We start from the raw sequence: 26,554 nt of genomic DNA, 5'->3' as shown, positions 1-26,554 counted from the left end.
CAACTTTTTTGTCTGACTCAAGTACTGAACGGTGCAATATACAATATAAGCAGCCGACATTCTCAGAAAAAAAAAAGTTGAATAAAGGAGCAAATTACCACTTGTTCTAAAGTGCACTTGGAACACACAATCCAGCACTGAGTGAAACAAATGTCCAATTAGTGTGGGAATGCTAACCCCAAGCCTAGCCGATGTTTCAACAGAGCAATTCCGCAGTGTGTCTCTGAAGCTCTACTGTCAGCGTGTTTGTATCTGTTTCTCAAAACAAAAATTTGGATTCTGTAACAATCACCCATGAAAAAAGCTCTTGGGAATTTTTCTTCTTTTATTCTTTACTGTATCGTCTTGAAGCACATTTCCAATCAGCTGAAAAAGTGCTGCCAAAATGGTATTTATATGAGTGTGTATTTCCTGGCAGTGTAAAGTTTGGGTTACAATTACCATTATATGATGACTCCAGTTATACGTCTAGTTGCACATTAAATGAGAATATTAGAGTATGACAGGTTTTCATACAAGTTTTCATTGACTCTGTTTTGGAATACAATTCCTGAATAGTGCAATGTACAATACAATCAGCCAAAAGTCTCAGAAAAAAGGAACAAATTGTCACTCGTCCTAAAGTTCACCTGGGACCCAAAATCCAGCACCTGTAGTAAAAAACTAGTTCTGACCCTAACCCTAGCCTTTTCTAGATACAGTAAGTGTGACAAGGTGGCACAGCAGGTATTGCTGCCTTATGGTGCTGGGGCTCTAGGCTCAATTCATATGGTCATCATATAGTCATTCATCTGTGTGGAACTTGTGTATTCTTCTCATTTCATCTGGGTGCTCTGTTTTCTTCCCAAATCCCATAACATGCTCATAGGTTATCTGGCTTCTGGTATCACTGGCCTAGTGTGAGTGTGTTTGTGTCATGTAACATGCCTTGTGTCTGTTGTTTCCTGGCTACAGCTCCCCCACCAGCCTGTACTGGATAAAGCAGTTAAACAATTAATGTATGGAAGAACTAGATAATTGCGCAGTCAAACATGCACACATACAGTAGGAGTATTTTATTTAGACGCATAAGGAGTCAAACCATTTCTTGCTAAACTGAAAACACCAGTCAGCACAATCAATCTTAACCCAGTGAACCACTCTTAACCCCAAATTACAGTTTGAATGAGAAGGATTGGCACATAGAGACTTTAAAGAAAACATTAATTCCCTGTGAAGAACAGAAAAAAAAAAACGAACCAAACTCTTTTCTCACAAAATCGAAGGTGACAGAGTTCAAGATGACACTAAAAGATGAAATCATCTGTGTAGCAGGACTGCGTTCACCAGAACGCATCCAGTTGTTCAATTAACCCCAGTCCTTTAGAAATCCAAACAACCACATTGCAAACATGATTAGAGATATAGCAAATAATCTGAAAACAGACTCATCGGTACTCTATCTGGAAGCTTACAGGTTACATACTGCCAAGTGCTTCTGAATCCATTATTTGGCCTGAAAACTACCTACAACTGATAAAATTAAGGGTTTTGGAAACTGAGTTTCAAACAGATAAAAATATCACTTTTCACCAGCCTAATGTCAATTTTTTTCCAGTCTGCAGAGAGTGACTATAATAATACTCCAGATTTTAACCTGAGTACTTTAAAGCAAGGGCAGTAGCATGATACTGTTACTGTACATCACAGGGTTATATAAGATCCCATATGCATTTCGGATACTCAGATCCAGCAGATCCAGAGGTACAACCAGCAGCGTGATGGATCAGATCCAGCAGGAGCCTGGGAGAGGGCCTCGTATGTGGACAACTGGGTGATGCTGGAGATCTCAGAGGTGCCCCCCTCTTCATCCGTGGCGCGCAGGGCGAGGTAGACCACAGATTGGTTCATGGCAGCCAAGGACTCCAAAGGCAGGAGGAGAGTCTGGGTCTGTCCTGCTGGAACACTGTGCAGAGAGGAGGTGTTGAGGGGCAGAGCAGCAGTGAAGCTCTCTCTCAGGGCCTGTGGGCTGAGGCCAATTCTGATGTCATAGCTGGAGACTGGAGGAGAGGGAGAGGAAGATCAGAGGGGTTTGGAAAAAGGACTGGGGTTCTAGTCTGTATGTCTCTCAGCTGTCCCGGTGTTGTGATGGGTGTCCAGTCTGTGTCTCTTACCTGTCTCAGTGTAGAGATGTGTGTCCCGTCTATGTCTCTCAGCTGTCCCAGTGTAGTGATGAGTGTCCAGTCTGTGTCTCTCACCTGTCCCAGTGTAGTGATGGGTGTCCAGTCTGTGCTCTCACCTGTCCCAGTGTAGTGATGGGTGTCCAGTCTGTGCTCTCACCTGTCCCAGTGTAGTGATGGGTGTCCAGTCTGTGTCTCTCACCTGTCCCAGTGTAGTGATGGGTGTCCAGTCTGTGTCTCTCACCTGTCCCCTGTCCCAGTGTAGTGATGGGTGTCCAGTCTGTGTCTCTCACCTGTCCCCTGTCCCAGTGTAGTGGTGGGTGTCCAGTCTGTGTCTCTCACCTGTCCCAGTAAAGTGATGGGTGTCCAGTCTGTGTCTCTCACCTGTCCCAGTGTAGTGATGGGTGTCCAGTCTGTGCTCTCACCTGTCCCAGTGTAGTGATGGGGGTCCAGTCTGTGCTCTCACCTGTCCCAGTGTAGTGATGGGTGTCCAGTCTGTGTCTCTCACCTGTCCCAGTGTAGTGATGGGTGTCCAGTCTGTGTCTCTCACCTGTCCCCTGTCCCAGTGTAGTGATGGGTGTCCAGTCTGTGCTCTCACCTGTCCCAGTGTAGTGATGGGTGTCCAGTCTGTGTCTCTCACCTGTCCCAGTGTAGTGATGGGTGTCCAGTCTGTGTCTCTCACCTGTCCCAGTGTAGTGATGGGTGTCCAGTCTGTGCTCTCACCTGTCCCAGTGTAGTGATGGGTGTCCAGTCTGTGTCTCTCACCTGTCCCAGTGTAGTGATGGGTGTCCAGTCTGTGTCTCTCACCTGTCCCAGTGTAGTGATGGGTGTCCAGTCTATGTCTCTCACCTGTCCCAGTGTAGTGATGGGTGTCCAGTCTGTGCTCTCACCTGTCCCAGTGTAGTAGTCATCTCCAGGTGCAGTCCACTGCAGAACGACAGTGTTGTTGGCCACAGAGGCGGTCAGGTCGGTCACTTTTCCAGGGGGGAAGTCATCCCTGAGCACAGCTGGCACTCCCTTCACTGTCACTGTGCCCCCACTGGCAGTGCGGCTGAAGCTGCCGAGAGCTGTGCTAGTCTGGCGAAGAGAGGGGGCGCTACGACGCATCCTACCTATGAATTAAAAGAAAGAAAGATTACAGTGTTACAAGTGGCAGTAGGTCCTTGCTGTGATTTTGTGTGTACGTGAGTGAGAGAAATGGGAAAGTTAATTTAAGTGTACATGTCTAAGTGTGTTGAGGTTAACACTTCTGTATGTGGTTCATATTGTTGTATATGTATGGTATTGTGCTCTTTGTAGTGTGTATTGACGAGTACACATTGTAGTGTGTGTATTGTAATTATTGGTGTGTTATAATTCAAGTATTGTAGTGTGTATAGTGTATTCTGCATATTGTTCTTGTGCATGTTGTACTGTAGAGTGCATTTCATTGTGTGTTTTGTGCATATTGTATTGTGTGTGTTAGAGTGTGTCTGTTTTATTCCGAGTATTGTGGTGTCTTTATTTTAGTTTGCATGTATCCTTTGTATTTCTAAGTCTTTCGTACCACTGCTATGTCGAGGTCTTTCTGGAACAGCATTTTTGGGGTACTCCACTCCGCCCTTGACACCCTGCACCTCAAACTTTACACTGTATCTCCCGTTACCCTTAAAGCTGTGGAACATAGCTGAGTATATGCCATCATCTTTCGTTTTATCAGCTCCTGCAAAGAGAGAGTTGTATAAACACAGGCGGAGAATAAGCTGACTGTACAGTCCACAGTACATTGAACTGAGAAGGAGAGAGATGGCAATGAACACTAGATGGCAAGACAGCAGCTAGAGAGAGAGAAGGAGGAACCACTTCAATTGAAAAAGTCCACTAGACTCTCAGTATGACATTCAGGTCCTTGCAAAAGAATTCAGCCCAGGCATAAGTAGACATGAATTCAACCCCTTTGCTGTAGCAAACCTAAAGGAATTTAGGTCCAAAAAATCACTTTAATGAGCCACACAATTTTGCACAAACTCAACACAGTGCATGACTCAATCAACACCATCCCTACAGTCAAGCATGGGGGTGCAGTAGTATTATAGATCTGCTCTTCATCAGCAGGGACTGGGAAGCTTGTCAAGACTGATGGGAACACAGTTCTGGCAAATGTTAGAGGAAAAACTCCTTCAGACCCAAAACCGGGATACATTTCTCTTTTCAACATGACTATGATTTAAAGCACAAGGCTACATGGTCACCAAACCAACTGTCAGTCAGGTAAATGACAGACGCATTCTAGCTAGATTATTAAAAAAACATTATGCTCTGGCATCATACAGTACCTTCCCACTACTGTGGAGTATGTTTTACAGTGCAGTGGTCTCCGGCCAAGCTGTATTAGTTTGTGATTTTTAAAAGTTTTGGAAATGAGAACCTATTCCCAGTTGATTTATCTGGTTAAATAAAGGGCTGTACCTCCAAAGCTCCCTGAACTGCCCTGATATGTGTAATGTGCAAATGACAGACAGTCAACACGTGCCTGTACCGCTGTCGACCAGACGCAGTTTATTCACGGTCTTTTCACCAAGGTCCACTATAGCTGTGACGTTGGCATTGATGACAGGCCAGGCGCCCTGGGACAGCTGAGCAGAGATCAGGAGGGGCTGAGGGTAGGTTGTCTGTGTCTCGCTTATGCCTCCAGTGACAGTGACCGGAGGGACACATTCATCGGCGGCTCTGGAGGTCACTAGCAATGTGAAGGTCTGGGGGGAGCTGTGGGTGTTGACAATCTTGTAGCTCCATATACCAATCTGCAAGATTTAACCAAGAATGAGAATTTAATACAGGCACTTGCAGGTCAACGAACATGTTTTGGCATCTTTAGCAGAGCAGAGAGATGAACCAGAAGGGCAGCAGGCAAGGATGAAAGGAGCTCTGTAAAGAGGATGCTTGTAGCAAAGAGAAGAAGAGGTGGAGATTTGCCAACCTTGAGATTTTTGGTGCCACCCCAGACAGATGTACTGTAAAAGCAGCCATATTTTAGAGTGTCTGCATCCTTTAGAATCCTATAGGGCTGAAGCAGCTAAATGATTCATAGTGCTGAGTTCTGCAGGTGTCATTAAAAATGATTGTTTCAATTTAATTTGGTGTAGCTCAGTACAGATGAGCTAAACTGACCGATGGAAAATGAGACATGCTTGGAGCCAGGGCAGAATTCTGTAAGTGTCAAGATATAAAAAAGGCTTGCTTAAAATGTACAGGACATAGTGCACATCAAAACAATATCAGGAAGGGACAATATCAGCAGGTATGTAAGGTTAGTGTTAGTACTTAATATGTATGGAATCATAACTGGAATATTTTAACTAAACAATAGAGCTCTTCATCAGTCACAAAACTTCCTCAAGGTCTGTTAAAGAACTGACTTTGTAAAAACAACAGTAATTGATGTTGTCAAGAGAAAGTGATCTACTTAAAAAAACAGGACCTAAACTATTTTCACTTCACCCATCAAAACCGTTTTTCTCTTGTTCCCATCAGACACCTGATTTTCACTAACAACCTCCAGCTTTTACTCAGAACGTACTCTAAATATCAAATGTGATATTTAATTAAATGAAGTACTGCAATAATGACATCAAGCATCTTATAATGATTATATAAGACAAATGTAAATGAATGTTGAAGTCTCTATTCAACTCTCCTAATGCCTGAATGGCTTTATTGATTTAGTAATTGTTCCTGTGTGTTCAGTACCTCGGCTATTCCAGGGATGTTCAGCTTGGCGATTTTCTCCCCTGAGTGTATTTCCATGTCGTTATTTTTGTAGGATCCTCCACTCGGGCTGCGGACTGTGATGTCTGGCTGGGCATGTTCCCAGGTGAATGCCAGCACGGTGTTTTTGCCAACAGTGGAGTCCACAGGGACTTCACCCTGGAACCATGACCCTGGGATAGTCCTACCCCCTTTGCTCAGCAGCTGGATTTGAAAGAAGAGAGAGAAAAAAGTCAAGCGCCAAAGTCTAAAAGATAACAAATTAGACTGGAGATTCACCTCCTCCAGTCCCTCAGGAAAGGAAGCTGGAAGCCGTCTCTAGAACTGGCCTTAAAGGAACACAACAATGTTAGACGTGCTAGAGAAGAGGTTTCCTGTTTAAAATGTTCCACCAAACTCAGATGTATTTCAGATTTATTTTGCAAACCTGATAATATTATCTAATATAGGGATAAGATGTTTGATACTAATTTGGAGTCTGACTCAAGGGGTGCACAAGTTTTAAACTTTTGTAATCTTGGAATTTTGTTCAGGATGTTTCTATGACCACAAGAAGTCATGGACACATTTTATAACCCATAATCACCCTTCTCTGATCTGCTCCCCCACTTCCATCTTCCTCCTCTGTCAGATCTGCTCCCCAAATTCACCCTTCTTCATCTGTCTGATATGCTTCTTCTGCTTCTTTTTCCTTCGCAGTATGATCTGCTGTCTGTGTTCTCTTATCTTCTTCTGTTTGATTTGCTCCCTGTTCCCCCATTTCCCTCTGTTTGATCTTATCTGCATTTTCCCTCTTCCTCTGTTGTCTGATCTGCTAGCTTTGTTCCCTCATCCCCATCTGTGTGAGCTGTGTGATCCACAGCCTTTTGTCCCTCTTCATCCTCTGTCTGATCTGCTGCCTTTATTCCCTCTTTCTTCTGTTGGATCTGGTCCCCCGTTCCCTCCTCCTCTGTCTGATCTGCCGCCTGTGTTCTTTCGTCTTCCTCTGACTTGCTCCCTGTTCCCTCATCCTCCTCTGTCTAATCTTCTTTACATGCCCCCTCTTCCTTCATTGTCTGATCTGCTGCCTCTGTTCCCTCATCCTAATCTGTGTGACTGCAGTCTCATTCCCTTCTTCATCCTCTGTCTAGTCTGCTGCCTTTATACCCCCTTCCTACACTGTGTGATCTGCTACCCCTTTTCCCTCTTCCTTGTCTGTCTGATCTGCTGTATCTGTTCTCTCCTGTGCTCACTCACCCTAGAACACACCACTGCTTTACTGAAATCTACCCCTCAACTTGTGGAAGGTCCCAGCTGCTCACTGTCCATCATTACAGCCATCTCAGCCCAGCTCCTGACCCTACCTTCCTGTGGTGACTCTCCCTGGGGTGCATGGCAAATTCGAACATTTTGCCTTTCTTTCCTATGTCTTAAATATTTCATCAGACGAGATGGGGCTGAGACCACATAATTGTTATCAGCAAATTCTTTTACAATTAGAGCGACACTTGATTCTTTTATTGCAATTACTCTCTGGATAATTGCAATATTACTGTGCATGAGACAGAGACTGTTCTGTAATGAATTTCCAGGAATTCACGACATATTCTGTCTGAATATTGTTCTTTGTTACCATTTTTCATGTGATCGATGTGTTTGGTTGACATCCGCGAAACTTGAAGCTGTACATCATCTTGTGGGACATTATAGATGCTGAAGCATTCTGAGCCCTTGAGTGCTCCCATTATTAGACAATTGTTTTATAACAACCTAAAAATTATAATAGTAGGAACGGTAAGAGCAGCTCAAAGCCACACCTGGACAGCACTAGTGATGTCATCTCCAGACTGAGAAGTGATGTCACTGAATGCATCCATCAGTGCGTTGGAGTCCAGTTTGTCATTGGCTGAGAAACTCTTTCCTCCTGTTCAATGAAATCACAATGGATTTAGATATGGCAGCACTAAATGGACAGCATTACAAACCAATGTGATGTCACTTAACATCCAAGCATTCTGGTACATGTTCTATTTGGAAGGTGTTTTCTCAGTCATGCTCAAAGAAATGACACCTATCTAGGAAATTTCAACTCGAATAGGTTTGCCACAGTACTCACAGATGGGAAAATTGCTCAATCTAAACTAAATCATGCAAAGGGGATGGGTAGTGATCCAGGAGACGTGGATCACAAACAGTCTTACTTTATCAAGAAGGTTACGGAAACAACAGATGTAATTGGAGTGTCTGCAAAACCATGACATTTTAAGAGATCTCCAACAAGGATTTAGAAAGGGTTGGTTTTGTTCTGCTGATTCCTGCATTCCCTGAATTTTGTTCAGTTAATTTCAGGGAAAGGAAAACCCCTGTGTCCTTGCCCCTTGAAAAATAAAAAAAACACTTCCTTTCAACTTTCAAAAGAATCTGGAAAGACAAACCATATCCCCTTTCCTCTTGTTCAGATAGAAGCAGTCCAGATGTTTCCCAATATGTGATTGTCTCAATGCACTGCTTTGCAGGAAGCTAAGCTCACAAGGTAGAACAGTGGAGAGTCTCGACCCCTGGCTGAAATACCTGTCCCGGTCGCAAACTCCTCCAGCCGGGGGTCGGCACTGGGTCCCAGAGCGATGGTGTGGACGTGGACACCACTCCTCTTCACTTCCTCCAGACAGGACCCTACGCTGCTGTCTTCACCATCCGTCAGGAGAATGATCTCGTCCCCAGCCGTGTCCCCGTCATCCTGTCGGAGAACCTGGGAGAGGAGGAACTGGTCAGGACAGCAGTGTGGAGCAGCGCTCGGGGTTCAAATCCCAGGTGAGACACTGCTGCTGTGCTCCTCAGTGAGGTACAGTGCTTCACCTGAATCAGCTGTAACAGATGTTGGTTCAGAAAATATGCACCGCCGGCGATTGCAGGCTCAGGTCAATATCTCAGATAGGAGATAGAAGACCAACGAGGGGTCCTCCCTGGGATGGAATAATCCCTTGCAAAACAGTTGAAAAAAAGAAAGAGGAGGCCTTTCTCTTCTAACGAGGGGCAAAGAAACAGGAATGTGCACCTGAGCTTCAGTTCTGAAACAAACGCAAAAACACTTGTGTGGGAATCTTATGTAGCTGCTCCTTCAGAGTGGGTAATGATCTTGACATTCATTCCCACGCGGATGATGGAGGTGAGGACCGAGCCAGGTGTGTCGTCTTTCTTTGCCCTCTAGTGGTGATCAGTGGATTTACAATTCGGAATGCCTCTTCTGTGCCACACAGCCCAGTCAAATACCCAGCTGTATAAACAGATGTAGGGTACTTTGACTCCATGTCAAACCAAATAAATTAGAAAATCATATTTTTCAAAGGGGTGCTGTGCTGTGACCCTGTAACTATATTAAAGCTGCTCCTGTGCTTATTGCTGATCCTATTTCCTGCCCAGGCTTTGAGCACATGTTTGACATCCAGCATGGTGGAGCCTTTTCATTTTTTTCTCTACAATTTCCATTGCATTTGATTTTAACTAAACACTGTACTGGTTTATTAGAGATGCCCATTAAAGTCATGCGAGCTGATACACACAGATGCAAGTCATGCACCAGCCCATAACTGTCGCACTTTCCCGTTGAAGAACAGCAGTCAGAAGCTGCAGGCTGGGTCCAAGTCTAGAGAAGGAATGAGCTTAAAGGTGAGAGAGCAAGCCATGGGCAATCATCCCAAAGCCATCATCCAAAACAAATAAGGGTCAAAGCCAGAGAGACTCAAAAACAAAGCACAGTCCATAGGGGAAATCCAAGAGTGGAGTCAAACAAAGCACAAGTCAGAAAATGAGGTAAGCACACTATGAATTCCCAAACTAAGATGAAGATCTCTAAGACTGCAACCCGAGTATGACAGGGTCAGGTCTTCAACAGCCAGGTCGAAGTGTGCACAAGTGGGATTGATTTTCTACCTGATCTGGGGTTATAGTAACTGTGTCACGCCCAGTACACCTAGAGGGCGCTCTACTTTCCTCCTGTTCCTAGTTCCCTGTGATTATTCTTGTCTTTCTGGTGCGTCTTGTTGTGGAGCCTATTTACTTCCTGCTTCTGCTCTGCTCCTCGCTCAGCATTGAGGTTCGGATGTCTTGAGACCCACCTAGCACCAGGTCACTCCTGTCCTTGGCCTGAGGGCCTAGGTTTCTATACGGCTTCTCCTGAACAGCTGAGCCTGGGCTAACCCCCGTCTCGCTGCTACGCATAGGGTCTATTTTCGCTCCCCTGCCATTCCACGGTTCGTCCTTTCCGACATCCGTGACAAACTGCTGGCAGTTGTGGTGATTCTAGTGCAGTTTTGCGATACTTCATTGAGAGCAAGCATGACACAGCCACGCCGTTTACCCACCTTGGAAGTGAAATGAAATATATCCCTGGAACTCCAAGGCACTGAGCAGTGTGCATACAACATTATAACTAGACGAATACCGCATATAACCCAAATCGTGACTGGGGAGAAGAAATATCCCAAACAAATAAGTAATAAGTTAATAATTATAATGATTAATAATTATAATAAGTTAATGATAAGCTAATAATTCATAAATGCAGCCTGCTTTCACTTTTATAGTTTTTGTCATTTGGAACCCCTTGCTGATCCCTGTACTGGTCATTTGTATTTAGTTAATGTTAAATTGGCTACATTAACTCGATCCATGTGAAGTTTGCATGGTTTCCCTGTTGTTTTCCTCCAGGTACTCCGGTTTTCTCCAACAGTTCAGGAAAATTGTGGCTGGTGTAAGTGTGTGGGTCTACAGTATATCTAACTTTGTGTCTGTACGTGCCCTCTGATGGACTGGTGTCCCACCCAGGGTGAATCCAGCCTTGCACACTCATCTCAGGGTAGACACAGACACACTCACACCAAGGACAATTTTCCCAGCAGACAATTAACCTACCAGAATGCTTTTGGGCTGTAGGAGCAAACCCACGCAAACACAGGAAAAATATACAAACTCCACACAGATAACACCCAGGTCCATAAGTGCTCAGAAACAACAATGCTATCCACTGCACCACTGTGCCACCACCTTATAGATATAATTGACCACAAATCTGTTAGCCTGTACCACTTTGAGAACCCATACTATAAAACCTGAACAAAATGCAACAATGTTCCTCCTTTAGTAGATATCAATTTGAAAAACACTTTGAAGAACAGAAATGATTTAAAATTCAAAAGCAAGCTGATGAACTGGAGTTCAAATTTGGATGTGTTTGAGAACGACTGATACATTATCATTAGCTGTGAGTTTATGGATATCTCTCAGTAACAGTCTCATCATAACAGTCCCCTCTCTGCTCCTCATTAGCCCTTTTGTGCCCTGCTTCATGTGCAAATGTAGCTGGACAGGTCAGAGCTCGCACTCATGCAGTCAGTTCTGGCCGGTCATTTAGGACTTGACTCACCTCCAACGCTTTCTGGACGCCGCTGCAGATCTTGGTGCCTCCATCGGCTGCAGAAGGCAGCGCACTGGCCAGCTGGGTCCGTGCCGCCTGCCCATCGATGAGAACCAGACCCTTCAAGATCTGGGCAGAACCTTTGAACTCCACGATGCCCACTCGCGAGCCCTGCTCCACAATCTGGTCCACGAAGATCATCGCAGCCTGACGGAGCCTGTTGATCCGGTCAGACTGGAAGAGGGAAAAAGCAGAGTAACACAGCTCATATCGTCATCTCCTGAAGCAAGACAGCTCCCCACAAAGGGAGGTGGCATTGACTGCAGACAAGGGCAGGGTCTTGAATGCAGTTCCTGTGTCTTATCATCTAAATACCAGAAGGAGACATAGCCAATAGATCCTGTGTACAGTGCATGAGAGTGCAGAAAGACTTGTTATTTAAATTTATCCAACACACAAAGTATTCTGCATTACGCAAATGGTCCAGAGACTACCAATCTTGCTCCTGATTGTATAATGAATGAATAATGAAAACTTACATCCTTCATGCTCCCAGAGGTGTCCAGCACCAGACATACCACACGTTGTCTGGCCCTCAGCAGAGTGAAGGTTGGACTGGGGGGGTCCGCTGTCATGGGGGGGTTGTTGCCACCTCTGAAGTCCTTAGTCTGGCTGATGACACCCCAGACACTCCTGTAGTCACACTGCTTGTTCTGGTCATTTAGTACCTCGAAATTGTGAGTGCTGTCATCACAGAACTCAGTAACCTTGGTGGCACAAATAAAAAACATATATTTCTATATTATACATTTTGGGAGTCACACTTTTTGGCTCTGTGGCACTGCATTGTGTATATCTTGATTAACTTGTGTAACCAACGAAAGATGTTATTATATAGTGAACTCCATATATTGAAACAAGGGTGGATCCAAAACCAACAACTGAAATTCAAGAGCTTAACATGAGTTGTCTCATGTCAAGTCACGTCTTCTTTCAACAGAGTATTGTGAGCTGTAGATCACACGTCTAGAAGCGTCAGGATGGGTTTTTGGAATAGATCGGCTCCCGAGCAACTATGTGAGAAAAATGGCTCAAATATGTTCTTTTGTTCAAACTATCTCTGATGGTTAAGATACCTCTACTCTTATTTCTTCTCACACTGAGGCAGTGTGAGAAGAGGAATCATTCTACAGGAGCTCACCTGTGTGACTGAGGCAGTATGAGGAGCAGTATTGTTCTACAATGTATTGCTGAGGCTGTGTAAGGAGCTGTATCACACTACAGGAGCTGACCTGTATGACTATAGCAGCGTGAGGAACAGTATCTTTCTATAGGATCTCACCTGACTATGACTGAGGCTGTCTCAGGGGCTGTATCTTTCTACATGAGCTCACTTGTGTGACTGAGGCTGTGTAATGACCAGTATCTTCCAATACAAGCTTGCCTGTGTGACTGAGGCATTATGAGGAGCAGCATCTTTTTACAGGAGCTCACCTGTGGAATGGAAGGCTGATACATGATTGAGGCCTTTGTGTTCTGCTCCTTGTGAGGGATGAAGACACAGTTCTTTGAGGGCAGCCCTGTCCAGGGGTCTATCTTACAGTCTCTCTTCGAATAACGATTCTTGATTGAGCCCCTAATGTTCTTAGAGCACCTGAGAGAGTTAGAGAGAGTACAGAGGTGCAGTTGTTATGCACTGATTGGATACTAAAGTACATAAGCATTGTGCTTGTTGTGAAGTCTCGGTGGACACCTTGTGCAAAGGAGAACAGAACGAATTGTGAAGAGTGAGACAGAATTCTAGAGAAGGGATTTTCACTTACCTAACAGCTTCTATCTCACCAGTGAAATGCCTATGAAATGGTTGCTGGAAGTTAAATTCACTGAACACTCCCCATCGCAAGATTGCCCAGGTGTACACTAACACACGACCTGGAGCACAAGAGGAGAATAATTCAGTGTGTGAAGACAAAATGTAAGAAACAATGGGTTTAAAGATGTTCAATCTGTGAGGAAGATACTATATATAAACACAGTTCACCTATCCATTTTCTAATCTCTTCATTCAATTCAGGGTCACAGGAGAGCCGTAGCCTCTGTAGCAACAGGTACGAGGCAGGATCTACCCTGGATCTGAAGCTGGTTCATCACAGGGCACATACAGACACAAACACTCACACCCTCCCATCAGGCCCAATGTGCTTCCATAGATAAATGACCTACAGTACCAGCATGTGTTTGGACTGTGGGAGGAAACTGGAACACCCTTAGAAAACCCACGTGTTCACAGGGAGAACATACAGACCCTGCACAGATAGTCTGGAATTGAACCCAGGACCCCAGCAAGGCAGCAATGCTCACCACTGCACCACTGTGCTGCCCCCCAATAGTTCAGTTTGATGAAAAAGGAGAAACCAGTTGTTTGGTCTATTTAAAACATGCATTTTGAAGTAGGTGTCTTGTGCACATACGACACTTCGGTAGTTCAGTCTAATTCTATTTATGATTAGCTGATTACTTTAAAAGGATAGAGTACTTATTACCTTGGTGTTAACTCATCTGGCTCAGGAAAGGACAGTGTTGGCTGTAGATCAGCACTGTCACAACCTCCCTCACTTACAAGGAATGAAACAGGGAGGCAGCTGCAAGGGTGAAGAGGTGTTAGCCCCATGGGCCTGGCTAAATTCTATGCGGAGCCTCCACAATCTGACCTCCCTAAAACTTCAACTGGTGAAGCAATTTCTCTCATTTATATAACTAGGCTGTGAGAAAAACCTCGATCAAAGGCTTAAGCCATTTGTGTCTTTCTTACAGCAAAGATAAATCGTTATTCTGTAATCTATACTGATGGAAAAAAGAAACGCAACACCTTCTCCTCCACACTCTGGCCCTCCCGTCTGCGTGGAACAGGCTGAAGAGTGACCTGATGCCACTGCTGACGAGTCCATCGCAGCCTCTGTCTGGCCTAAGCCAGTTGTGTGTGATGTTTAGGAGGTGTGAGCAGAGGGCCTCTGACAGGTTGCCTTGTTCTAAGGCCGGCAGAATGGAGCCTCACTGTCCTGTCACTGATGCAGACATTGTGTTTGCTGGCAGTTTCAGCAGCAGTAGAGGTGGCAGATCTGAAACGATCTCTCAGGTGGACCAGTCTGATGTGTGAGTCCTGCTCTGGTGTGGTCACTTGAGGGGGACCGGATCTTGGACGGTCTGTCCTGCCAGTCTGCTGAAACCTTCTCTGCAGCCGGGACACAGTGGAGCAGCTTACTCCATAGTGTCTGGCAACGCTGGCACGTGACACGCCTGCCTGCAGCATGCCAATGACCCTCTCCCTTGCTTCTGGTGACATTCAAGGCATTATGGAATGACTAAGTGTGGCCTTTTTCTTGCAGTGACCTAAGCTTTGAATTAAGGCCTTTTTAAAGGTGACCTGTTCCACCTGGACCTTGTTGGGTAAAAGCGTAGGTAACGAGCTTTCGTGAGATTGGCAAGTTGCAATGCCTCACTGCACAAGCTGTATTGCTGGTCAGGGGGCTTAAAACAAATGGACAACTTTTTGTGAAAGTACATAAGCTACTGTGCAACTATAGTATTCTCAATCCAGAAAATGTTGTGTTTCTTTTTTCCATCAGTATATATATATAATATGTATTCAACCCCACTTGGTGGAAGCACATCTGTCAGCAATTAATACCAATTGCTGCAGCTGAATGCCTTTTTGGGAGGAAGAATGGTGGCACAGTAGTGATCACTGCTGCCTTACAGTGCTGGGGTCCTGGGTTCAGTTCAAGACCTGGGGCACTCTCGGTGTGTATTTTGTATGTTCTCCATGGGTCACTGCGGGTTTCCTCCAGGTGTTCCAGGATCCTCCCACAGTCCAAAGACTTCTTGGTTGGTGAATTGACTTTGGGAGAAATTGGCCCTGGTGCAAATGTGTGTGTGTTCGTGTCTGTGTGTGCCCTTCCAATGGTATGGCGAACCGTCAAGAGTGTACCCTTGCTTTTGTTAGGAGTGTACCCTGACTCTGGCTCCCCCACGACCTTGAGTTGAATAAGCATCAGAAACAACCAGTGGGAGTCCGAGGTGCTCAGGGCTGCAGTCTCACCTCTGGGTCCGTACATGTCGATGGCCTGGTCATTCAACAGGTATTCGGGGGTCAGGTGGATATGTTTCCCCTCTTTACCACAGTAACCAAGAGTGGAAGTGTATGGAGCGCCGATGCTCTTGTCACAGAATGGATCAGCAACCTGCACACTTGCCTGTAACAGACAAACAAAGCTTTGCATAACAACAGTGGTACCCGTGTGAGTGTGTTTTCACTGTAGGATGAACTAGTGTCCAATTCAGGAGGCAGTCCTTCCTGTCACCCTATGGCACTGGGCTAGGCTGAGAATGGAGATTGTCTGAGGTGTATTGAGATGCCCGAGGGTATCGGGATAGGCTGAGGTTTGAGAAGGCGCTGGGATAAACTGAAGCTTGAGGAAGGAAGGACTTGGGAGTTGAGGGTTGGGGACTGAGGAATACTGGGATGAAGACTGAGGTTTGAGGGTAAGGGTTACCAGGGTAGTGTCACAGACTAAAATATCGTAACATTGTGTTTTCTCTCTTCTCTTTTCAGCAGGGAATAAACCTTCACTTGTTCCTATTGCTGTATATATTGCTCACAAAATATGAAGAATCGATAAATCAAATATATTAAATTTTAATATAACTGTAACGTAAGTCTAAAACCTAAATGTAACTGATCAAAAATGTCATTTCCCAATCCTTTCTCAAAAGCATGGAAATTATTTTCAAAAACGTTCTTAAAAGAACTGTATGTGTACGTGTATTAAAACAAGGGATTTAGGGAAATTGGATGTCAGCATATGCAACCCACCTCCCCGCGCACAGACACACAAACATGCGCCCACACATATCCACAACGAACAACATAGACCACTTCGAGCTCCCCATTTCTTTGCTGCTTATACCTTTATATTTCATATCCAAGTACCGGTTTCTAAATTTCAGTCCAACATTTTCAGTCAGAAGACATTACACATATTACAACCCAACACATAATATCACACATAACACAATAACACAGTGTGCAGCGCTGTAGTGATGTGTAGTTGTACCTCTTTATAGGTCTCAGTGCTTGGTTTCTTGTAGAGAGAATGATTTTCTTTCCAGGTTGTGGGAATTAAAATCCTCACGTCCTTGAAGAACGCCCGTTTCCTTGCGGCCGTGAACAGGTAAGGGGAAGCCTCTGTGAACATTTCCTGGAGGAAAGAACAAGCGAGGTGATTACAGCATCATTTACTGTGCTTTCACTTCTACAGTTCGCCTGACCCTCAGATGCTAGTGCAGCCCCAGATCTGAACCACCCCACCCGAAGCACTCTGCTGGATTCTGTGGATTCACTGCAAGCTTCCACTTTTCATCTCCTTGACAATTCCTTTAGAATCGATTTTCCCAGCATTCCCCCAAGCAAGAGCCTCATCAGCCCTGAATTCTGCTTTTGAAAAGCCTGACGTCCCTCTCGCCAAGAACACGTTTTCACATCCTTCAGAAACCTCAGATTTCTTTGAATCAGTTAGTTCTGAAGGATATTTGGATATATCTGGCCTCAAGGCTCGATTGCAATTAATGATGTCTCTCCACCTACCTGTCAACTACTGTACATTTTGTACTAAGAAAGACCTATTATCCGTACTGCGCACCTCCACTACTGCATATGAGTCATTCCTGAGCACCTGTCTCTTATCTCATGTGTTTTTTATATTTAGCCCCAGGATGGATTGTCTGGCACAGGTCCGCTCTCTGGGATTCCATGTTTCGGCTGCAGTGGAAGTGTATGTGACTCTCACCACTGTGCCACTTAAGCAGTGATCATCCACACCTGTGTCCCATTATTCATAAAGACTGCTGTTTAAGATCTGGTTACCGAACAATCTGGCTCCATCATACATCTCTGAACTCCTCCATGCTGTCGGCTCCATTCACACGAGGCTGCTCCTCCGCTCACTGTACCCAGGACTAAATCATGGGCTTTTGGTGACCATGCCTCTTCTGTCGCTGCTCCAGTGTTGTGAAATGACCTTTCTCAGACTTTAATTCTTTAATTCTTTAACTTTAATTCTCTTCAAATCTAAACTTAAAACACCTTTTAACCAAGGTCTTTGTCTGATTGCCTACATCTGTAAAAACCTGTATGCTCTTGTTTATTTCCTTTCTTCGTTCACTTTTTATTGTATTTCTGTGTCTTTTTCTTTATGACGTACAGCATCCTTTGGTTTGTATTATTATTATGATGATTAAAATCAGCTTCTCTCCTCAGTAACCACTCAGTAGTGACGGGTGTGTCAGTGTCAGGTTTCTCCCTGCTATCTTTGCTAGTTTTGGCTCTGACCCCTGCTTGCTCCAGACTTTGTCTTTTGGGTTTTTCTCTCGGACTTTACCCCCACCTGGTTCTTGACTACGCCTCTGCCTAGTGTTTGCGCTAGTGTTTCAAACTCGGTACCACACCCATCTCTGCAGCTGGTTGTTCCAACATATCCTTCTGGATCAAACGTCACTTCAAATTTCACAGCAGAGCTTCCACTATCACGCTTGTTTCTGGGAAAGTGGGAAACCTTTTCATGTGAACGAACCACCTAAGGTCAGATTATCTACAAATAACTTAAGCGGAATTCCGTTTTTTTCCCCTCAGCTCCTGTGTGGCCTATGCTACGGAAGCTCATTAGTGCCACAGAGAAAAATAGATTCTTTGTGTTTAAACTAGACAGCACTGGGTTTTAATGTCATTTATGTGACATAGTATTGCATTTATACAAGAAAATTGTTGCCTTTAAACAAGAACATTATTGCATTGATATGACATAACTGCATTAAAACATGATAGTTAATCTGTGAACAACATTCCCTACTATATTAATATTGAGTATTATCTGTGCAATAATATTGTCCCATGCAAAGTAGTATTGACTTTAACAACAGAAGAATGTCATTACACTACCCTTTTTGCAAAACATTAATCTATAGAAGCATGCGTACTTTTTTTTTACAGTACATGAAGTACCACACTGTTTCAGTGAGCATTCCTGGGTTAAATGTTTATCATTTTTAACATTTCTGTGAGAAGTAGCCATGACACGGCTTTCTAAATGTATGACTACTGAATGAACATTGCCGATTACTGTGACCAACAATAACAGTAACAGTATGCCAACAGCAGGTATATGTCTTACTGTCAAGTCATAGTGAATGTATTCCTTTAGAATGTTAAAAGAGTAGGCAAAAACCCATGTACAGTACATTTTTCTGCAGTTTCGCATAAAGAATAATGTTTGGAAAGCTGTGTCACAGAAACGGTGAAATGACACGCATTTAACCCAGGAATGCTCAATCACGGGGTGTTCTACTTCATATATACAATAGACAGAACGTGCTTCTTTACATTACTGTTTTTCAAAAAGAGGATTGTGATGATATTCTTGTGTTGTTACAGTTAATGCTGCTTTGCATGGCACAATATTATTGTGTATACAATATAATACAATATATTAAAATAGTAGTCAATATTGTTCACTAATTAACTGTCACTTCTTAATGCAGTTAAATGCAATCATTTTATAGTTTAAACACAAGTCCATATTGTAAAAATAAAATAATTGTCAATAATTTTCTCTTTTAAATGCAATACTATCTCTTTAAAAGTGCAAAAAAGGTGTTTTTCTCCACAGCGCTGATTAGCTTCTGTACTCTGCTCCCTGCGTGAATCTGTTTCTCATCTGAAAATGATTTTGCTTCTGAAAAGCTGTCCGACACTCTGAACTGCTCATTCGCAGTACATTATTCCCTCTTCCTGCACACATCCTGTCTACCAGTTGGTACAGCCTTAGGTCCGGTAACTGCTTCTCCTACATCTCTCAAAGTCTAGAATCCCTTGTCCAGTGAACCCTCTTTGGCTTCACGATGTTCTCCCAATTCACAGCTCCCTCATCCTTCCCCTGCCTATCTGACACAAGTGTTGTGTCTCTCAATACTTCACTGTTACACCTTGAGAAAAGCTGCGCAGGCCTAATCAGCTCAGGTGCTACTTCATGGATCTTCACCGATCACCAGCCCCGCGTCTCCCTCCGTCCTTGTTTTCATTAAAGAGAGAGGCCTTGGCGTTTCTCAGATCAGGTCTGTGAAATCCTAGATCCTAACGCAGTCTGGATTCTCCGCTTTGCAATTTTCTGGTCACCCCTTCCGAATTGACATGGCTTCCTGAGCCGCCTGTCAGAGGCAGCAGTGCCACTGATAGCAGTGCTGATAGTAGCATTGGCAGCATTAGTAGATTTGGGAGCTGTGTTAGTACTCAGAGCTGTAGCAATTCGCTCTGTCTTTAGGACCTTACCTTGATCTTCTCAATGAGCGCTGGGTTCTCAGGCACATGGGGGTTGATGGCAACGACCACCCCTGTGTATCCATTATTAATCAGCTGGACTGGAGACCCCAGAGTTACAGAGCCCATCCAGCACAGCAGCAGCACAGAGGACAGCATTTCTTTGGAGCTCAGAAGGAGGGATTGTGTGTGCCGTGTTCCTGAACTATTTATTGAAAAACATTTATGGTAGGCGTGGATCATCTGCAGCTCCAGTCTTCTCCACATCTCTCCTGATGACACAGTCTCATAAACAGTTTACGTGCCCTGTCCTTCACCTCATTTTGTCCCGTGTCTCAATGGAATAACCTTATCAGCTTTGCTTTTCACAAACACATGTTCTACCAGGTTTTGTACCAAAGCCAGCATGAAGTGTGATGGGCCACAACAAAATCGTTATAAAGAACAAAGAACTTTATTCACAAACCAAAACAGCAGCACAGGTGGTAAAATGATAGTAAAAGCATGGACAGCTACATTTTTCAAATGTATGTTTGTGTTTATTTTGGGGTATGGACTAAACACTGTTCAGGTGTACAGAAAGTACAGTTTATGATTGATATAGACTATTTTAATAATTATATAAGAATACATTAATGGCAGTAGACCACAGTTAAGACAATGTTTAAAAGGCATTTTTAGAAAAGATATTAAACAATATGGAGACATTTCTGGATTTGGAACAAATGTAAGAAAATCAAAGGCTGTGACAGTAGGTCAAACACCACCTCAGGACATTAAGTTTAAGCTTAAGTTAGGCTCAAAATACAATTAAGTACCTTAAATTAAAATTACTGTACAGTTTATCAGACCTATATTCTTACATTTTTGGAGTACTAGAAAATAAACTTAAAGAGGATTGAAATAGATGGAACTTGTCACCTTTAACAATTATCAGAAAAGCTGATGCTATAAAAGTGAATGTTCTTCCAAGATTTATGTTTTTTTCCCAGACTTTCCCAGACCAATAAATGTTCCTCCAAAGGTGATAAATTGTTTATAGAGAGCAGAAGGAAAAAAGGGGACAGATTTATGATCATTAAGCTGTCTAATCAATGGAGGGATTGACATGACCGAATCTAAGTAATTACAGGCACAGGTCTGCGGTTGTATGTGAAAGTTTGGGAAGCCCTGGTCAAACTGCATGTTCCACACAATCTCTAAGTGAAAAAGAGTTAAAACAACCTCTGCAGGATACAAACTTAAACATGCCATATTTCGGCACGTTCTAATGCCCTATTACTGTTTGCTGAATTTAACAGCTTGACATAAAATAAAACAGTGAATGTGACGTGCCAAAGTTTCACGCCGGCACCCTGTCACTTAGTACTTTTTAACACCTCCTTTGGCAGAAATCACAGCTGCCAAACGTTTCTTGTGGCCAGCTAAGAGTCTTTCTATTCTTGCTTTAGGAATTGTTTCCCACTCCTCCTTGCTCAGAAATATTTTTAGGTCGCCTTGCATGCACTGCATGTTCGAGATCTCTGAACAGATTTTCAATAATATTCAAGTCTGGGGAACCTTCATCTTCCATTCCTGTAGGTACTTCATGGTTGATTCTGAGGGATATTTTGGATTGTTTTCTCACTGAAATATCCAACCTCTTTTCAGCTTCCATTTCTTCACTGACTCTGGGACACGAGCTTCTAGGATGTGTTGATATTTAGTAGAATCCATTCTTCCCTCTATCCGCACACTGGTTCCTGTGCCACCGGCTGCCACACAACTCTAAAGCATAACAGCTGGCAAGGTGTTCTTTTCTTCAAATACCCCACTTGTTTCTCTCCAAATAAATCTTTTGTGGTTGTGGCCAAAAAGTAAAATTTTTGTTTTATCAGTCAACGGTATTTTTTTCCAAAACGTTTCTAAGTAAAAGGCTTAGATCAATCTAAGTATTGTTTTGGATACCTCATATGTTGCCTTTTGTGATGAGGTCGTAGGAAAGGTTTTCTTCTGATAGCACTTCTATGCAAATTTTTTGTGTGTGAGCAGCGCTGTACTGTGGACCTCTGGATCACTACTCTGGTGCCAGATAAACCTTTCTGCAGCTCCTTTGCAGTGATATGTGGGTTCTGGTTTGCATATCTGACCACCTTGCGAGCTATCAGAGATTTTTCTGGGTATTCCAGGTCTTGCCTGGACTTCAACAGTTCCCCCTAACTCTGATTTCTGACAGTGGAAATTCCAAGCTGGAAGTGTGTAGATATCTTCTTATAGCCTTCCCTTGCTTTGTAAGAGTCAATTATCTTTATTTTCAAGTCCTCGGTCAACTGCGTAGAACAGCCCAAGGTTGGTGAGAATGGGCACGACATCTTGAGAGGTTAGAAGGGTCAGAGTCTGTATTCAGCTCTAGAATTGTCTTCACCTGGTTTAATTTAAGGCCTAAGAAGTTTTGTGGCCTTAAAAAAAGTATCAATGAATCAACTGGAAGAGTGTCCAAACTTTTGCACATGCCACCTTCACCGTTTCATTTTCTTTCAATCTGTTAAATTCAGCAAATAAATAAATAGTGATTTTGTGCGTTAGAATGTGCAGAAATATGCTATGTTTCAGTTTGTATGCTGCAGAGGTTGTGTTAACTTCTTTTACTTAGAGATTCAGTGAAAATGCAATTTGACCAGGGGTGTCCAAACTTTTGCATACAACTGTAGGCCTGGGTTCCACACATGCTTGTAATCCTTATGACCTTAATCTTGAAAACCAAATAACTTTTAATTGCTAAGTGGTTATCCTTGGTGACCTACCTAGACAAACTAGAAAATGTTTACATTAGGTGTAGATTCAAAGGAAACAGCTGATATGATAACATGGAATTACACTGAATATTCTAACTTGTATTTATATAACAGCAGCATGGCACATACAGTACATGTCCAAAAGAAGCTAACATCTGTCTGTCTAAATTTACAGATCAGCAGTTAACAAATGAGCAATGGACGGAGACACACAGACTACTTACAACGTTGTCTTGAAAGCTCACCTGCAGGTGATGTCAGACACCCTACTTTAGCAATACAGGCCTGTTGACTGCTTTCTCTTCAGAGGAATAGGATGGTCCAAATCAAATAGTTCTACTGAATTTAGTTAATGCTATATTTCAAACCTGGTCAAGCCAAAGAAATGTCCATCACATTCTAATGTTACTGGATATGTGCCACCATTCTATGGTCTATGGTTAGGATGTTTTCCAAGCTGAAAAGTATAATGTTAGAAGCATTGTAATATACTTTACAGTATTACACTAGGAACGTCCAGACTCTGCAACTGCATTCTAATGGTGCTTCCCTATCAGCCTTTGTATTCCAGAGAACATTAATGACAATTTCTCTATCTTACAGGATGATACCTCCACTGGTACCCTATTTTCTGACTGACCCATCATCATCTCATCGCATCCCTCAGATGACTTCTTGTATTTCCAGTTACCTTATTTTCTTGATCTTTTACAGACAATGCCCAACTATTTACATTGGTGAGACAGGGAAGATACTGGGAGACCATTTCAGGGAACATGCCAGGGCTGGGGCGATCAAAGATCTCTCCAGACCAATAGTTTCCCATTTCACCTTTAACGACCATGATCAGACTGATCTCTCCGACTGCTTCCTCACAGAGGGATTTTGGAACTCCTTCTGCAGAAAGGCACCTGAAATCAAGGATCACACTAGGACAGTAGTTCTCAAACTCTTTGGACCAAGTACCACCCCTGATCAAACCAAAGCATCCAACTACCACCTACAGTACAAGCCATCTTCTCATAGGAACCCCAGAAAATCTTAATGACCAACATGAGCACGCATGCACGCACACACTCACATACACATATAATAAATATTATAATAATAAACTTGATTTGATATAGCGCCTTTAAAGGCCGTTTCTCAAATCAGAATGACAACAGAATTCTGTACAGAATGACAACAGGAACAGCAACAATTAAAAATAAACAATAAAAAAGCACTATTTCAGTGAGAGGGGTGAGCCTGTTTAGTTGAGCAAAGCAGGTGTGAATTTATTGGTCGAGCCTTAATACAATTCACAACAGTCTAACAGATTTTAATCAAAATTAGATTATGCTTTAAAAGCGTTGGAAAATATGTGTATTCAGAATGCTGTAAAACCATTGGTTTCTGTTTGCAAAAAATAAATTAAAACAGATCCACACTTTACACCAGATACAACAGATAACACTTGTGTTTTGGCCAATAGAGGGCTGTAGTATCATCAGATGATCACTGATAAAGGGACAGGGAATCTACAGTATCTAAAATATTTAATATTCTGAACACTCAAGTTTTTTTAATGAACTGCAAGTTACAGGTAGAACATATTACAAAGATCCAGGGAATCAGGAACATGTTTGATGAAATTCATCTTTCAATTCTGTTTATAGCACAAATGTAGGATAAATTGAATATCAAGTGTCTTAGTTGACTAATGTCTTAGACAACTAATGTCTTAGTTGTTGGGTCAACTGAGTCATTTGCTGGGACACAGATTAGAAGAAGGAGGAGTCAAGGTTCTGTTCAAAGGTGAAAATAAATGTCAAGCAGAATCACATTTTAATATTTGGACTGATATATCTCTGAATACTTTGAAGACAACTTATACTTGGTTTTGGAGGGGAGAATGCTTAGAAAATTCCTATGAGATTTTTGAAGAGTCCTATTATACAAGCTGAATAGAGTAAACACTGCTGCTTGTTGGAGAAATGGTGGGGGTGCATACAGGTGATCACCCCCATATCTTCTATACCTGCCCTGTTTTGGCATGAAATTCTTAAAGTACTGGAATCGATTTACACACGTCGGCTCTATTTATGTCCAGAGAATTTTCTTTGTGGAAGAACCCCACGGGTTGTTTTCCAAAACAGATAAATATTTGTTTTAGAATATTGGGAATAACTGCAATTCAAAGCAGATACAACTGTGACTTCAATCACAAACACCTCACATCAGTAAACTGGAGTGAAACAATTAGTGAAGTTCGTGAAGTGGAGTGGACAACACAGAGGATAAGCAGTCAGAATAAGCTTTTTGAAACGGGGCAAAAAAGAGAAAGATCAATATGATGTGAAGTTATATTGTGTTCACTCTGTGTGTGTGTGCTTGTGTGTGCCCTGCAATGGACTACTGTCCCGTCTAGAATGTGTCTCACGTTGAGCCCAGCACTACCTGGGACAGGCTCCAGGCCACTATGACCCTGAATTGGACAAACAGCTACTGAAAGTAGTGTGATCTTTACTTGAACTTGAACTTGAACTTTATTGCCATATGTAACCGGTACTGGTACAATGGAATTCTTACTTACAGAAAGTCTCTCGATTGTAAAACAAGTGCAAAAAACAAGACAAAGTGCAGACAGTGCATCAAGACAATATACAAACAAACAATAGACAATGTGCAAGTAAACATGTAGACAGTTTGAATGTAAACAATACAGACGTGTAAACAATGACTGGAGATGTGCAATAGGTAAGAAATCATAAAATGGTAGATGGTGATGGTGTAGGTGTAGTCCGAGGGGGATGGCTAAATGTGTTCGCCAGTCTTAATGACCATCTAATCTTGAAAACCAAATAACTTTTAATTGCTAAGTGGTTATCCTTGGTGACCTACCTAGACAAACTAGAAAATGTTTACATTAGGTGTAGATTCAAAGGAAACAGCTGATATGATAACATGGAATTACACTGAATATTCTAACTTGTATTTATATAACAGCAGCATGGCACATACAGTACATGTCCAAAAGAAGCTAACATCTGTCTGTCTAAATTTACAGATCAGCAGTTAACAAATGAGCAATGGACGGAGACACACAGACTACAGTACTTACAACGTTGTCTTGAAAGCTCATCTGCAGGTGATGTCAGACACCCTACTTTAGCAATACAGGCCTGTTGACTGCTTTCTCTTCAGAGGAATAGGATGGTCCAAATCAAATAGTTCTACTGAATTTAGTTAATGCTATATTTCAAACCTGGTCAAGCCAAAGAAATGTCCATCACATTCTAATGTTACTGGATATGTGCCACCATTCTATGGTCTATGGTTAGGATGTTTTCCAAGCTGAAAAGTATAATGTTAGAAGCATTGTAATATACTTTACAGTATTACACTAGGAACGTCCAGACTCTGCAACTGAATTCCATTGGTGCTTCCCTATCAGCCTTTATATTCCAGAGAACATTAATGACAATTTCTCTATCTTACAGGATGATACCTCCTGATACCTGCTTGTGGATAGAAGCTATTGAAGAATCTAGTGGAAAGTGTCCGTATGCTCTTGTATCTCTTGCCTGAGGGCAGTGGGGTGAAGAGCTCATGCCCGGGGTGGTGACAGTTCTCTTTGATGGCCAGAATTCTACCACGGCAGCGGTCCTCATAGAGCTGTTTAATCTCGGTGAGACCGCAGTCGATGATCTTCTGGGCCATATTGACCATTCTCTGCAGTGCCTTTCTTTCTCGCGAAGAGGTGTTGCCATACCACATGGTGATCCCGTTGGTGAGGATGCTCTCGATGGTGCAGCGGTAGAAGTTCACCAACACATGATTGGCATCCCCCATTGCTTGAGGCACCTCAAGAAATAAAGGCGCTGCTGAGCCTTCTTCATGATAGAGTCAGTGTTCACAGTCCAGGTTAGATCTTTAGAGATGTGAATTCCCAAAAACCTAAAGCTGGTGACTGTTTCACATCTCATCCGAAGGACGGCGTTGAGAGACCATGTGAGGTCCTTGGTGATATGGATGCCAAGGAATTCGAAGTTCCTGACCCTGTTCACTTCAGTCCCGTTGATGTGGATAGGGGCATGTCCGGTTTGCAGTTTCCTGAAATCAATGATCAGCT

General features: G+C 43.0%; 1 protein-coding gene across 1 annotated transcript; it reads right to left on the bottom strand.

The window, feature by feature from the left end:
- Window positions 1–1,040: 1,040 nt before the first annotated feature.
- Window positions 1,041–19,933, bottom strand: LOC102683510 (calcium-activated chloride channel regulator 1-like). The gene is made up of 14 exons (XM_069188285.1): window positions 19,679–19,933; window positions 16,413–16,556; window positions 15,398–15,551; window positions 13,122–13,230; window positions 12,793–12,952; window positions 11,838–12,065; window positions 11,308–11,532; window positions 8,457–8,634; window positions 7,703–7,809; window positions 5,889–6,110; window positions 4,672–4,942; window positions 3,706–3,861; window positions 3,050–3,271; window positions 1,041–2,039 (listed from the first exon to the last, which is right to left on the bottom strand). The coding sequence occupies exons 1-14, from the start codon at window positions 19,931–19,933 to the stop codon at window positions 1,723–1,725; spliced, it is 2,748 nt and encodes a 915-aa protein (XP_069044386.1). The 3' UTR covers window positions 1,041–1,722.
- Between the last annotated feature and the right edge of the window lie 6,621 nt (window positions 19,934–26,554).

This window comes from Lepisosteus oculatus, chromosome 4 (assembly GCF_040954835.1).
Source record: "Lepisosteus oculatus isolate fLepOcu1 chromosome 4, fLepOcu1.hap2, whole genome shotgun sequence".
In the NCBI taxonomy this organism is placed as follows: Eukaryota; Metazoa; Chordata; class Actinopteri; order Semionotiformes; family Lepisosteidae; genus Lepisosteus; species Lepisosteus oculatus.
This window is presented reverse-complemented; position numbering and strand designations above follow the sequence as displayed.